The sequence below is a fragment of the Onychostruthus taczanowskii genome, unplaced genomic scaffold, assembly GCF_017590055.1.
Source record: "Onychostruthus taczanowskii isolate IOZ18803 unplaced genomic scaffold, ASM1759005v1 scaffold63, whole genome shotgun sequence".
Lineage (NCBI taxonomy): Eukaryota > Metazoa > Chordata > Aves > Passeriformes > Passeridae > Onychostruthus > Onychostruthus taczanowskii.
This window is the reverse complement of record NW_024504012.1, coordinates 3,137,725-3,149,917: the sequence shown is the minus strand read 5'-3', so window position 1 is coordinate 3,149,917 and position 12,193 is coordinate 3,137,725. Positions and strand designations below refer to the sequence as shown.

Genomic DNA, 12,193 nt, shown 5'->3' with positions numbered 1-12,193 from the left:
CTCTGAAGCCAACACTGATACTGCCACCTCTGCTCCTCTCATCTCAGTTTCCCCCAGCTATAAATCATTGATCATTCTCAGTAAGGACATTTAAACTGGGAGAAAGAAAAGCTCTGTTCCAACCTAAAGTGTTATTGCTGTTGTTGTTGTTATTATTGGCTTTTAAGTCTAGAGCCAGTCTTGAAACCTGGGAACGGTTTAATTAGGGATGCCTCAAATGCTGTCACGTCAATGTCAGGAACAAGCTGAGCTTTTCCTTTTCCTTTTGACACATCAAGTCTTCAGTCTGGCACTGGCCTTAACCCCAGATTTGCTGTCTTGGAGATTTTTATGATATATCAGACATTCCTGATGTGTTTCTGATTTCTGTTATATGATATTTATTATGAAATTCGTGATTTTTATGATACATTAGATATGATATTTATTATGAAATTCGTGATTTTTATGATTTAAACATTCCTGTGTGTCCATTCCTGTACAAGTGGGGATGGGGTGACCCAGGCCAGAAGGATGGGGTGGTTTGTGGGTGAGGGAGGTGGGGATACTTTTTCCTGGTGCCTGTGGAGAGACAAAGATGAGCTCCCTGACCCCACTGCTGCCTCCAGCATCTCCTTGGGTCTCGGCATGAGCCGGAGGGAGGTGACAATGGGGAGTTGGCTTGATGGAACTCGTGTGGAGCTGGTGCTGTCCTGTGGTGGTGGTAGCTGGGCTGTTGGGTTTGATACCTTTGTTTTTTGGGTGTTGGGTTCTTCATCACTTGACCACATGTATGGTAAGCATCTGGTGAGCCCCAAAACTGCTAAAGTTGGCCCAAAAGCAGCACTGATGTTGACTAACTAAAGTTGACCCCATTGGCACTGGATGACTGTGCGGCACTGAGAGCACGTCCCCCTGTCACTGCGCAGTGCCAGCACCGCTGTCCCCAGCCTCTCGGTGCTCCGTGGGGGTGGCACAGCGCCGCTGTGCTGATCCATGTCCCCACCGTGGCTCCCCCACGCCTTGTCCCAGCCCCGCGGGGTGTCACGGCGGGCTGTCCTCTCGCTTGTCCCGCAGGCTGTTCGCGGTGAAGTGCGCGGGCTGCCTGGAGGCCATCGCGCCCAGCGAGCTGGTGATGCGCGCCCAGAAGAGCGTCTACCACCTGCACTGCTTCTGCTGCTGCGTCTGCGAGCGGCGCCTGCAGAAGGGCGACGAGTTCGTGCTGAAGGAGGGGCAGCTCCTCTGTAAGGGCGACTACGAGAAGGAGCGGGAGCTGCTGAGCTTGGTGAGCCCGGCTCTGTCGGATTCTGGTAAGGGGCCGCCCGCGCCCGGCGTCTCCCTGGCTGGTCCCGCTCCCAGGCCCCTCCGGGGTCTGGAGGTGAGGTTTGGGCTCGCTGCCCTGAGCTTCTGCCCTTTGGTCTGAGAGGATGAGCTCTGTAAGATCCTCCAGCACCTCGGTGGTGAGGGCTTGAGCAAGGAGCTCAGCAGTGAGGGGCTGCAGGGCTGGAGGATGCTCTGTGACCATCCCACCTGATAAGGCTCGTTTCTGGAGGGGTTTGTGCTCCTGGCCTGTGCAGGGCACCAGCACGCCACCCAAGGGGTGTGCAGCTTCCCTAGATGTGGCAGGGAGAGCTGGACACTGACTAAACCTTGGGCTAAACCTTTGTCCCTCCCCTGTCCTCAGTGTCCCTGCCTGGGGCTCTGAAAAGGCTGAGAACAAGAAGTGAGCTGCTTCTGCTGTAGTCACCCCTTTTAATAACAAGGGGAAACTGAGGCACAGAGCTGAAACATGAGCTGGCAGCAGGGAGTCTGCAAACCTTGTGTCCCCAACAGCTTCTGAGGCAGCTGATGGGCAGAACCAGCCTGCTTGACCCATCATGGGGACACTGTGGGGACACTGCAGAGCCGTTGTGTCCCCAACAGCTTCTGAGGCAGCTGATGGGCAGAACCAGCCTGGTGACCCATCATGGGGACACTGCAGAGCCAAGGGGGCTGCAGGAGAGGTGGCCCTGTGGCTGGAAGTGGGCAGTGGGCCAGCATCCTGCTCCAGCCAGGGTGTCACAGTCAGGTTAGGTTGCCCAGAGCATCAGACCAGCATTAAAATATGTTATCTGCAGTCAATGCAAATTAAACCTGAATGTTTCCCAGGAAGACAAATTTAGTAAGAAAGCCCAGCGCTGGGGACTGGGAGGGTGGAAATGATCTGATGATCTCCTAGCCAAAATCCTCAGGATAACACCATCCCCACAGAGCCCTGCTCCTCACCAGTCTCTCAGTTCCCTTTAAAATCCCTCACTGGGGAGAAGTCTGCTTTGTGGAGGGAAAGGATTTACCTTTGAAATTCTCTGCTCTGGAAAAGATTGCCAGCAGCTGTGGTGGGAGGGCAAATGGGGCTGTCTTTTCCCTGCTGGAGCAAAGCACTGGATAAAAAAAAAAGTAAAAATCAAGATTAGGAGTGTGTTGTTAAGGTGTGAAGCACAGACACAACAAAGCCTGGTGCTCTCTGTCACTGGAGTGCTGTAACTGGGAGAAGATTTGTGAAGGGATGGGGATGGTTTTCATAGATGGGGAGCAAAAATTGCCCAAAGCCTGTATTTCTCTTTAATATTGAGCTCCTCTGCAGCGAAAGCCCGTCTGTCTTGCAGCACTGGCTGTATGGGCTCTGTGTGAGCCCTGCAACCCTGCTTGCTCAGGCCAAAAAAGTCCTTCTTCCTTGCAATTAACAGTGGTGATGTTTAAAAATCAGAGTGAGTCCATGGGTGGAGGTGGCTGGGGGGAGCTGGTGAGTGATGGTTCAGCACTGGAGGAGCTGGAGATACAGAAGTGCAGGAGGATCCAGCCCACTGGCACTGGCTCTTCCCTTAGCCCTGGGAAAGTCCTTAACTGATTGAAGAATTACTATTTTTTTCTCTGGGATATACAAACCCTTTTCAGTTAAAATAGGAGCCAATGAGGAGATGTCACGTGGAAGAGAAAGCAGATCAGCCACAATGGTTTGGGTTTGTTCCTAGTGGGGGAAAAGGGCATTTGGGGAAAGGTTGGGGAGCTTTTCCTCCCCAGCGACTCATCAGCCTGTGGTCCAGCCCCAGTGCCAGCAGCTCCGGCCAAACCAAGAGCCTCAGCTTAGCAAAAACCTCCAGGGGAAAAACTTATTTTGGTGGAAACTCCAGCTGAGACCTGAGGGATGTGAAGGGCCAGTGTGGGAGTCAAAAGGGCAAGGCAACCCCTTGGCTGAGCAGAAACCTAACCCAAAGCCCCTGACATGGCCTGGCAGGCTCTGACTGGGGGGTCCCGGCCCCTGCCGTCTCCCCACAGACCCCATAGCTTGTCCCATCCACAATCCCTGTCTGCTTCTGGTGGCTCCCAGCTTTGTTGCATGGCTCTGGGGACAACGACCCAGCAGGGACCAGCCCAGGTACACGTCTCCGGTGGATGCTCAGTGCGTGCTGGCTTCTCCTGCCCCCAGACCCCAGTGCCGTGCCAGGAGATGCAGAGTGGTGTCCCCTCTCCGGATGCCCCTCACCAGCAGCATGTGATGAGCTCCTCCAGCCTCTTCCCTGGCCCCCCCCCCCGGCTGCTTTGAAGCCCCCCAGGCTCTCTCCCTCCCTCCCCCCGGCCGCCGCACACCAAGGGCCACTTTATGAGAAAGCGCAGATAAAAAGCGAGCCATATGTTGTCTGTAATCTCCCAAACCCTCGCTTCAATTACTGCCTCCCCCGAGCCTCCGCCGCCCAGCCTAAGTAAACAAGCCCCTCTGAAAGAGGACCCTGCTTTCCAATTAAAAACGTCCTAACGTTTCTGCTCTCCCTAAATCCTCCCGAGCGAGGAATGTCCTGGCCCCGGCGGCGGGATGTGGGCCCGGCAGGTCGGAGCGGGGGCACGCAGCACAATATCCACAATATCCATCGCCCCGGCCCCTTCCCAGGTGACGTCAGGGCAGCCCCAGACACTCATTAATTTCTCCCCCCTCCTCAGTGGGGAAAGGCTTGAAAGGGAGAGTTAATTAAAAGTAATACCCCGCCAAATCCGGCTTCACTTTTCCTTCTTTCCCTTTGACACTGGGAGGGATTTGGGGAGCAGGTGTTGGCGGGGGGAGGGCTTGGAGAGGCTGCTCTGAGCGGGTTTTCCCCCTTGGAGGGGGTTTTGAGCATCATGGAGCTGATGGAGCCCATGAGCCTGTGGCTCTGCCGTGCTGGGCTGCCATGCTCTGCTCCTCCTGGGCTGGAGGAGAGTGGGGTGCTGACCTCATGCTTGGGTGCAGATGGACTCAGGCACCAGTTGACATTCCTTCTCCCACGATTTGTAAAAATTTCTACCTTTCCATCCAAAATTAAACTCCTTCAGCATTCAGGAAAGCCAGCAGCTTGGCAGAGCAGGGACCTGGCACTGGGAAGGAGGGAGCAGCAGCAGCAGCAGGAGCTCCTGCTCAGCCCCATCAGCCACCAGAGGCTCCACAGCTCGGGCCTCCCCTCACCTGCTCCAGTGTGGCATCCCTCAGCCGGGACGTGCAAGGAAACATCAGTTTGTCCTTCCTGTTGGTGTGGGAATGTCATGGGTGTGCTGGGAGTAAGAAGGGAGATGGAGCAGCAGCAAGGCTCTGGTTCCCAGGGCCAGACCCAGCTCCCAGCTCTTTGGGGACTGCCAGCACCAAGAGCTCTCCCTGCCCACTAACAGGGAAGGTCTCCTGGCTGGAGCCCAGGAGAGAGCCCAGTAGTCTGGAGAGAAGAGGTAACTGGTGCCTGAGAGCATTCTTGCTGCTCCTCTGGGATCTTTGCCTCCCCTCACCCTGGAGATCTGCTCCCGCCTTTCCTCATTCCCATCTGGGCTGGCATTGGATTGAAACTTTCCTGCTGTGTGTGATCTTGCTGTGGGGTTTGACCTGGCCTGTTTTCCCCATGAATTACCCTGAGCCAGGCTCACACTCCCTGGTACATCCCAGAGCCACAGCAGCCTCCTGGCCAAGCACAGCCTTGCAGAGCCCGCATCCGTATCCAGCCAGCACCTCAGCTCCATTAGCCATTCCCAGATGAACACTGGAGGAGCTTTCTGGAAAAGGCTGTAAGTGATTTATAGCTAGCCAGGGGGAAGGTGCTGTCAAACCTGCATCACAGCCCTTCCCGCGTGGGCTGAGCAAGCAAGGTCATCAGCAGGGGAGGTGCAGTAAATGAGGAGAGCTGGGAAGAGGCACTGCCCACTTTCCCGGAGCAGCTCCTGCCCAAAGGCTCCATGCCCTGAGTGGTGGAGAGCAGCGGGGAGATACACCCCAGTGCCTGGGAATGCAGTGGGGCAGCACATCACAGTGAGTACCTGAGGGGTGAAGGCTGAAAGACCCTGGGTTTCTCTCCAGGGAGATTTAAAACTCCACAGAAAGAAGGAAATAACAGGCAGAAAGGTGGCCCTTATATGTATGAATAAAAGTCTGTGCTCTGAAGGGAGTTGTCCTCCATGGTAGAGCAGGTCAGGAGGTGTTTGTGAGGGGTTCTTGGCTAACATGTTGCTCTCTCTGAGCATCCCTGCTCACCCATCCCCCTGATCTCCCCAGCCTGGTCTGCCTGGGCAGAGGGACCCAACCTCTGTCTCCACCTGGGCTGGGGGACAGCCCCAGGGGCACAGTGGTCCTTGACAACTGCTGGCCCCTCACCTGGGTGATGTGACCTGTCTCTCTCTGTCCAGATGTGTCCCCAGCTGTGGTCTGGCTGGAAATTCCTGTGAAGCAGGCAGAGATCTGGCTCTGATGGAGGGAAAATCAGCTGTCCCAGGGTTTCACATTGCAGCTGCTCAGACTGTTGGGGAAAAGAAGAACCCAAAAACACATCTGCTGGCTGAGCAGTCACAGACTTCAAGCGCCAGTAGCTCTCCCCCACTCCCAAACCTCAGCTTCTCACATACTCAGAACAAGATCCCCACCAACACCAGCTTGTTTTAAACCTCTCAGATTATTCTGACCATGCTGGAGATGATGTGTGCCGCCTGTTTTCTGTAAAGGACCTGCTTTTTTTTCATCCTTAGGCAAAAGTGATGATGAGGACAGCATCTGCAAGCTGGGCCAGGCCTCGGGGAAGGGCGCTGAGGACGGGAAGGATCACAAACGGCCCAAGAGGCCACGGACCATCCTGACCACGCAGCAGCGGAGGGCGTTCAAGGCGTCGTTTGAGGTCTCCTCCAAGCCCTGCAGGAAGGTACGGGGAGAAGAGCCCATGCCCAGCTCTTGGGGATGTCCTGGGTGCTGAGCATGGCCTTGCCCTGCCTGATCTGACCCTTCCTGAAGTCCCCCTGAAAAGCTGAGTGGGCTGAGAGATGCCGCTGTCGCTCTTCTCTCCAGGTGCGGGAGACGCTGGCGGCAGAGACGGGGCTGAGTGTCCGTGTGGTGCAGGTCTGGTTCCAGAACCAGCGAGCAAAGGTGGGTGCAGGGGGTGCCAGCACCCATTGCTGGGGCTCTCTCCCTCCTGGCTTTGGCCAGGGGATGATTTCATTCCGTTTTTTTCCCTTTCCTCTCTCCCAGATGAAGAAGCTCGCCCGGAGGCAGCAGCAGCAGCAGCAGGACCAGCAGAACACACAGCGCCTGAGCTCAGGTACCCCCTCACAATTCGGGTTTCCCCATCTCCCAGCCCTCTCCAGGCTTCGAAGCAGAGCTCAGCCACCCAAAAACCATCAACCAATGACTTGATCTTATCTTGATCTTACCTTGCAGCCCAGTCGAACGGCGGCGGCGGCGGCACAGGGCTGGAGGGGATGCTGAATCCCTACACCGCCCTGCCCCCGCCGCAGCAGCTGCTGGGCATGGAGCAGGGTGTCTACGGCTCCGACCCTTTCCGGCAGGGACTCACCCCGCCCCAGATGCCCGGAGACCACATGCACCCCTACGGTAGGGCTCTGGGGATGCTCTCTTCTCCTTCAAAGAGATGCTGGGTTGTGGTGGGGTCCCCTCATCCCTAAATGCCTTGTGCTACTGATGCCTTTTTCAGGCTTACCTAAAAACAGAGGTCAGACAAAGTTAAAAGAATAAAAGCAGGTATTTACTGAAATACCTTTAGGTACATTAAGGCAGTCAAAAGCCCAAGGGGCTACACCCAAGATGGACAATGGTCACGAGTTTTTCAGACAGATATAAGTTTGGTCCATTTACATATCAGGGGTTAATCCTCCAATTACAGCTTCAGGTAATGAAGTCATTTACCCCCAGTTTGCTCCTCCCCAGTTCAGTTTTGTTTACACTCTTTGGGGTCTGAGGCTGTAGGGTGTCCTTGAGTTTCAGGCCCAGAGGGATTGTTTTGTCTGACCAAAATGTGAAGACAGCAGCCAACACTCTGTATGGAGTTCAGAGTTATACACTAAAGCAGTACTGGATTTGAAAAATGCAAAAGCTAAAATCCTAAGGCATCCCTAAAAAATCTGGGGGCACCAGGCACTGTGGAGGTGCTGGAGCAGGCTCTGAACCCCTCCTGTCCCTTCCTTGCTTCCCAAGGTGCCGAGCCCCTCTTCCACGACCTGGACAGCGACGATACCTCACTGAGCAACCTGGGGGACTGCTTCCTCGGCACAGCAGATGCAGGGCCACTCCAGGCACGAGTGGGAAACCCCATCGACCACCTGTACTCCATGCAGAACTCCTACTTCACCTCCTGAGCCCAGCGTGGTCCCCCCAGGAGGGGCCGCAGAGCTCCCAGGGTTGGGAGGGAAGGGAGCAGCTCTGCTGGGATGCCGTCAAATAATGTTGTAGCTTGGGATTCCCAAGGAGCGAGTTAAGTTATGGGTTGCATAGTTTCATGTTTCTCTTAGGAGCCTAGGATTAGGGACAGGAGTGGTTTTTGCAGCTGGCTGGTGGATTTTCAAATTTCAGAGGGGGACACGAATTTCTCGTTTCGGCAGGGGGAGGGGGATTCTCCTGTAGGAGCATCCCAGCGCTGTATCCCACCTTTAGAAAGAGCAAACTGCTGGTCTTCATGGGGAAAGCCTGCAGCATCAGCTGGGCTTGGAAATCTGAAAAGCTGACAACGCTCTGCAGAAACACGAGGGGAAAATGTCGCTGCAGGGTTTGGTTTTTTCCCCTCTGTTCCCTCAACCAGTTTGAGTGCCTGCTGCTTAAACATAGGGACTTTTAAGATAGATGTTCCCACGTGAATATAGAGAGCTAGAAACCCCTAGCATTGTCCCTGTCCCCGAGGATGGGGCTGTGTGTGTGGATGTGTGTGAGTGTGGGCACGCATATGTGTGCGTGCAGGGCCGTGTGGCTGGGAGTGTTGCACTGCACGGCCACACCTGCCAGATTGTATCAACAAAAAGTTTATTTCTAAGTCTATCAGAAATTTACTGTACAGCAAAAGTAACTTTATTTTCAGTGTGAACCATATTTAAGGAAATACTCAATGCACTTAAGTTATAAGAGGAAATAATTTTACTTTTTATAAACGTTATGTTTAGGTTGCAAAAGCCCAGTGGCAGGGAAGGAACATCAGTTCATTTCAGGCAACAGGTCAGGGTTTTGGGGTTGGTTATTTTCCGTGTTCTCAGGTTGCCCCACTGGTTTTGAGGTGCAGTTGAAACACAGAGCAGAGCTGGGTCCAGAAACCTGCTTTTTGCCAGCAGACTGGTGTGGGCAGCGTGGTGGCCAGGTCCTGCCCCACTGCTGGACGTGTCCAGGAGGTCTGTGTGGCATGGACATGCTGGAGCTGGTGGACATCCCAGCCCGTCGGGGCTCAGCCATGCTTCTCCACATCGCCTTTCCCTTCCCCAGCAGGTCCCAGCCTGCCTCCACCAGCGACCCCATCTCATATCCTCCAATCTGGGTGCTAGGCCGGTGTGAGCTGGTGTCCTGGCACTGGGAAACGCTGCAGCCCAAGCCCCCACCCCTCAGGGGAAGCAGAAAGGAGGGACAGCCCTGCCGTTCCCTGCCAGACCTGGGGGAACCTGGGGGAAGTTCTCCTTGGGGTGGAGCCTTCAGGTGGCCCTCACCTCACCCCCACTCTCGTTTTCATGCGTTGTGTCCTTTTGTGCTGCTGTTCACAAACGATGTAAGCGACAACCCGTAGAGACGTGCAAGTGACTGTGAGGCTGAAAACACTGGCTGGTCGCCGCCGTCCGGTCTGACACTGAATGTAGCAGGGTCTGGAGATGGCTGACCCGGCGGGAGATGCTGACAGCACTGTCAGAAATCGCGCACCGAGATGAAATTTAAAAAAGACAAAAAAAAGAAAATTTTCTGTTAAAGAAAAAAAAAAGAAAAAAAGAAAAAGCCTGGTGTTTTCTTGCGTGGTTGTGTCCTCTTGACTGGGAGAGGGAAGGGTTTGAGGCGTCTCCAAAGGAAGCAAGGTCTTGAGTAGGGTGGAGTGAGAAGGTTTTGCTTGGTGAGTTTTTGTTATCAGATATCAAATATTCACAGAATCATAGACCCTGTCACGGAGTGGGTTGGAAGGGACTTTAAAGACCATCCAGGTCCAACCCCCTGCCATGGGCAGGATTGTGTTTTCTTTCTCTGATGTTCAGGGCAGGGAGTTGGAACTGGATGGTCTTTTAAGTCCCTTCCAACCCACACTGTGACAGGGTCTATGATTCTGTGAATATTTGATATCAAAACTTGGGATGGTGGAAGGTGTCCCTGCCTGTTGCCCCACCTTCCACCATCCCAAGTTGTTCCAAGCCCCATTCAGCCTGGCCTTGAACACTTCCAGGGGTGGAGCATCTGCAGCTTCTCTGGGCAACCTCGGCTGGTGCCTCAATATATTCTGTGGTCTGGGACTGAACTGGCCCCTGGAGTGCCCTCTGTGGCCAGCAGACAGAGATTGGTGGTGTGGAAGGTGAGACAGCTGTCTCTGACCCCCGCCCAAGGTGGCAGAGAGGACTTGCTAGGGGTCTTCGTCAGGCTCTCACCTGGACAAGCACTTCATGAACCCCAGCCCTCCACTTCAGGACCGTGAGCAACTCCGTGTTAGGACTGCCTTAAAGCTATGGGTGGGTGTTTCCCAAAGGGAATTGCTCTTACCACAGCTCCCAGACACAGAGAGGTTCCAGAAATATGCCAGCAAATGGGGATCCACATTTTCTGAGTTGTTCAAAACAAGGTGTGCTCCTTCCAGCCTGTCATCAGTCCCTGCTCTGCAGCTCCTGTGCTAGAAAATGTTTTCTAATTCCAACCTGGAAAAAAAAAAAAAAAAAAAAAAAAAAAAAAATATCCAAAATGGCATGACTGTAAGAAGAAAACTAGTCATTTTTATTTCCCAAGTTGTGTAATGAAGAGCAGCCCAAGAACAGCCTGGATGCCTGGGTTGGTTTGGGGTTTTGCTGTGTCTCAAGACAGCAGCAGGGAAAGGGGTTGGTGGACAGGTTGCGGGAATTATGGCTTGAGGTTTCTCTAACACCAGGCTTGGTGGTCTTGGAGAAATACTTGGCTGGTAAAAAGAGGGCAGATCTGGATTAGAGGGGGTGTGGAGGAGCTGCTGTGGCCCATGAAACCAGCCTGATTTGTAGGATCAGCTCTATGCAGTGGCTGGGTTGACACCACCCAGGCTTGCAATGTAAAAATAGGTTTCCTTTAATGGTTATTAAAACTTCCTCCAAAATTCCTCTCACTTGGATACTTCTTAAAATGCCATGTTTAAATCTGTGGGGTTTGTTATTAATGTTTTAAAGACAAAAGGTTTGTCTTCGCCACCTACAGCTACTTCCTGTTTGAAAAATGCTCAGGTGCATCTGTCTGGTTTTTCATCAGCCCGACTGCCAATTTACACTTGCTAAATTCCTTCCCCCAAATCAAAACCCCCATGTCATACAGACTGATTGCCTACTTTTAAAATTTTGCAAAAATGTAATGACATCCCATAATAACAGTCTCTTGATGCAAATGTGGGTATATGTATACAATTATTATATAGAGCATGTAATTTTGGGAAAGGATCAGAATTATAGTTGAGGGCAGATTTTTGTCAAACAAAATCAGGAGAATTCATGGTTTTAAACCTTCTTCTGCCAGTTGGCCCAAGTGCTTGACACAGGCCGAACACGAGCCCAGTTTGCAATCTTGCCATGGAGTAGCAGATGTGGGTCCTCCTGTCATCTGGATTTCATATCCTCCTGCTCCTTATTTCAGGGTGTGGATGGATCCTGCCAAAGCAAAACTGGCTGGGCCTTATCTTCTGCAGGTGGTGGAGTCACTGCATGGCAGGTGACAGGCTGGGTGGGTTGTCAGGTGTCCCTTGCTTTGTCCCCCTGGGATGTCCTTTTGTGGGGCTGCTTTGCCATGCTGTGCTCCGTGTCTGAGCCCACTCTCAGCTGGGGAGTGGCTCCCTAGGACAGGTGATACCTGCTTGTCAAAGGCAGGAAGAAAAGAGCAAGGCCTGACGTGAAAACAGGTTCTACCTTGCTCTCCAAGGCAAGGGCAATGCCAGGAACGGGATGGGAGCTGACCTTTGTGTCTCTGGTGGCTCCAAACAAAGCTGCTTCTGTTCAGGCACTGCTCAGTGGCCAAGGAGAGATCAAGTCAGAGATTACTTGTCAGTTGAGGACACTGATTAGATGATACTGATAGGCAGCCAGCTCTGAGTGATATTATGTTAATTAACTTGCTCTTTGTGAATGGACAGCTCAGGAGCTCGTGGCAGATGCAGCCTGGAATGAAAATCAAAATGGCATTGGCCAGTGCTGGCTGGGTTTGCAGCTGGCTATTTGAGTCTTGGTGGTGTTTTTAGGTATTTGTTGAAGACTTGTAGTGCACAGACATAGGAGCTGGAGCAGGCAACCTTCCTGGAAGGATGTGACCTTGCTGTCTAGGAAAATCACCTCCAGTGAAGGGCTGGAGCCTTGCCTTGCTCTGAGTGGCCTGGCTCAGCATGTAACTGCAGACAGCAGAGCTGTGCTGGCTGTGGGCTGGAGGAACCCCAAACCCAGCAAAGATCCTGGTGCAGATGCTGGGGACACACCCAGGTGGGAAGCCCAGGTCAGGGCTACATCTGCAGCCTCTTGCTGCCCTGGGAGTTTGGGGGCTGCTTTCTGGTGTGATGTGGGCATGTCCTAGGAGAGGGGAACCTGCAGGAGAATTTCTCATGTTCCCACACCCGTGGGTCATCTCTCTGCATGCAAGAGGTGGAGAGGGCCCAAAACCCAAGGAGCCCATAGGCAGGGTCATTTCCTGGAAGTAGACGTGAGAAGTGACAAATTCTGGTTTTGATTGGGGTTTTTTGGTGTGGTTTTTTTGGTGTTTTTTTTTTTTTTTTTTGGTGGA

General features: G+C 53.3%; 1 protein-coding gene across 1 annotated transcript in view; it reads left to right on the top strand.

Moving 5' to 3' along the window:
* The window catches only part of LMX1A (LIM homeobox transcription factor 1 alpha), a 41,444-nt gene extending 33,728 nt beyond the window's left edge, over nucleotides 1–7,716 (top strand). Inside the window, exons 3-8 of the mRNA XM_041420109.1 lie at nucleotides 1,057–1,289; nucleotides 5,989–6,158; nucleotides 6,302–6,379; nucleotides 6,482–6,551; nucleotides 6,671–6,844; nucleotides 7,445–7,716. Coding sequence (XP_041276043.1) covers nucleotides 1,057–1,289; nucleotides 5,989–6,158; nucleotides 6,302–6,379; nucleotides 6,482–6,551; nucleotides 6,671–6,844; nucleotides 7,445–7,605 — 886 coding nt within the window. The 3' untranslated portion in view covers nucleotides 7,606–7,716. The remainder of the gene's footprint in view (nucleotides 1–1,056; nucleotides 1,290–5,988; nucleotides 6,159–6,301; nucleotides 6,380–6,481; nucleotides 6,552–6,670; nucleotides 6,845–7,444) is intronic.
* Nucleotides 7,717–12,193: the final 4,477 nt, after the last annotated feature.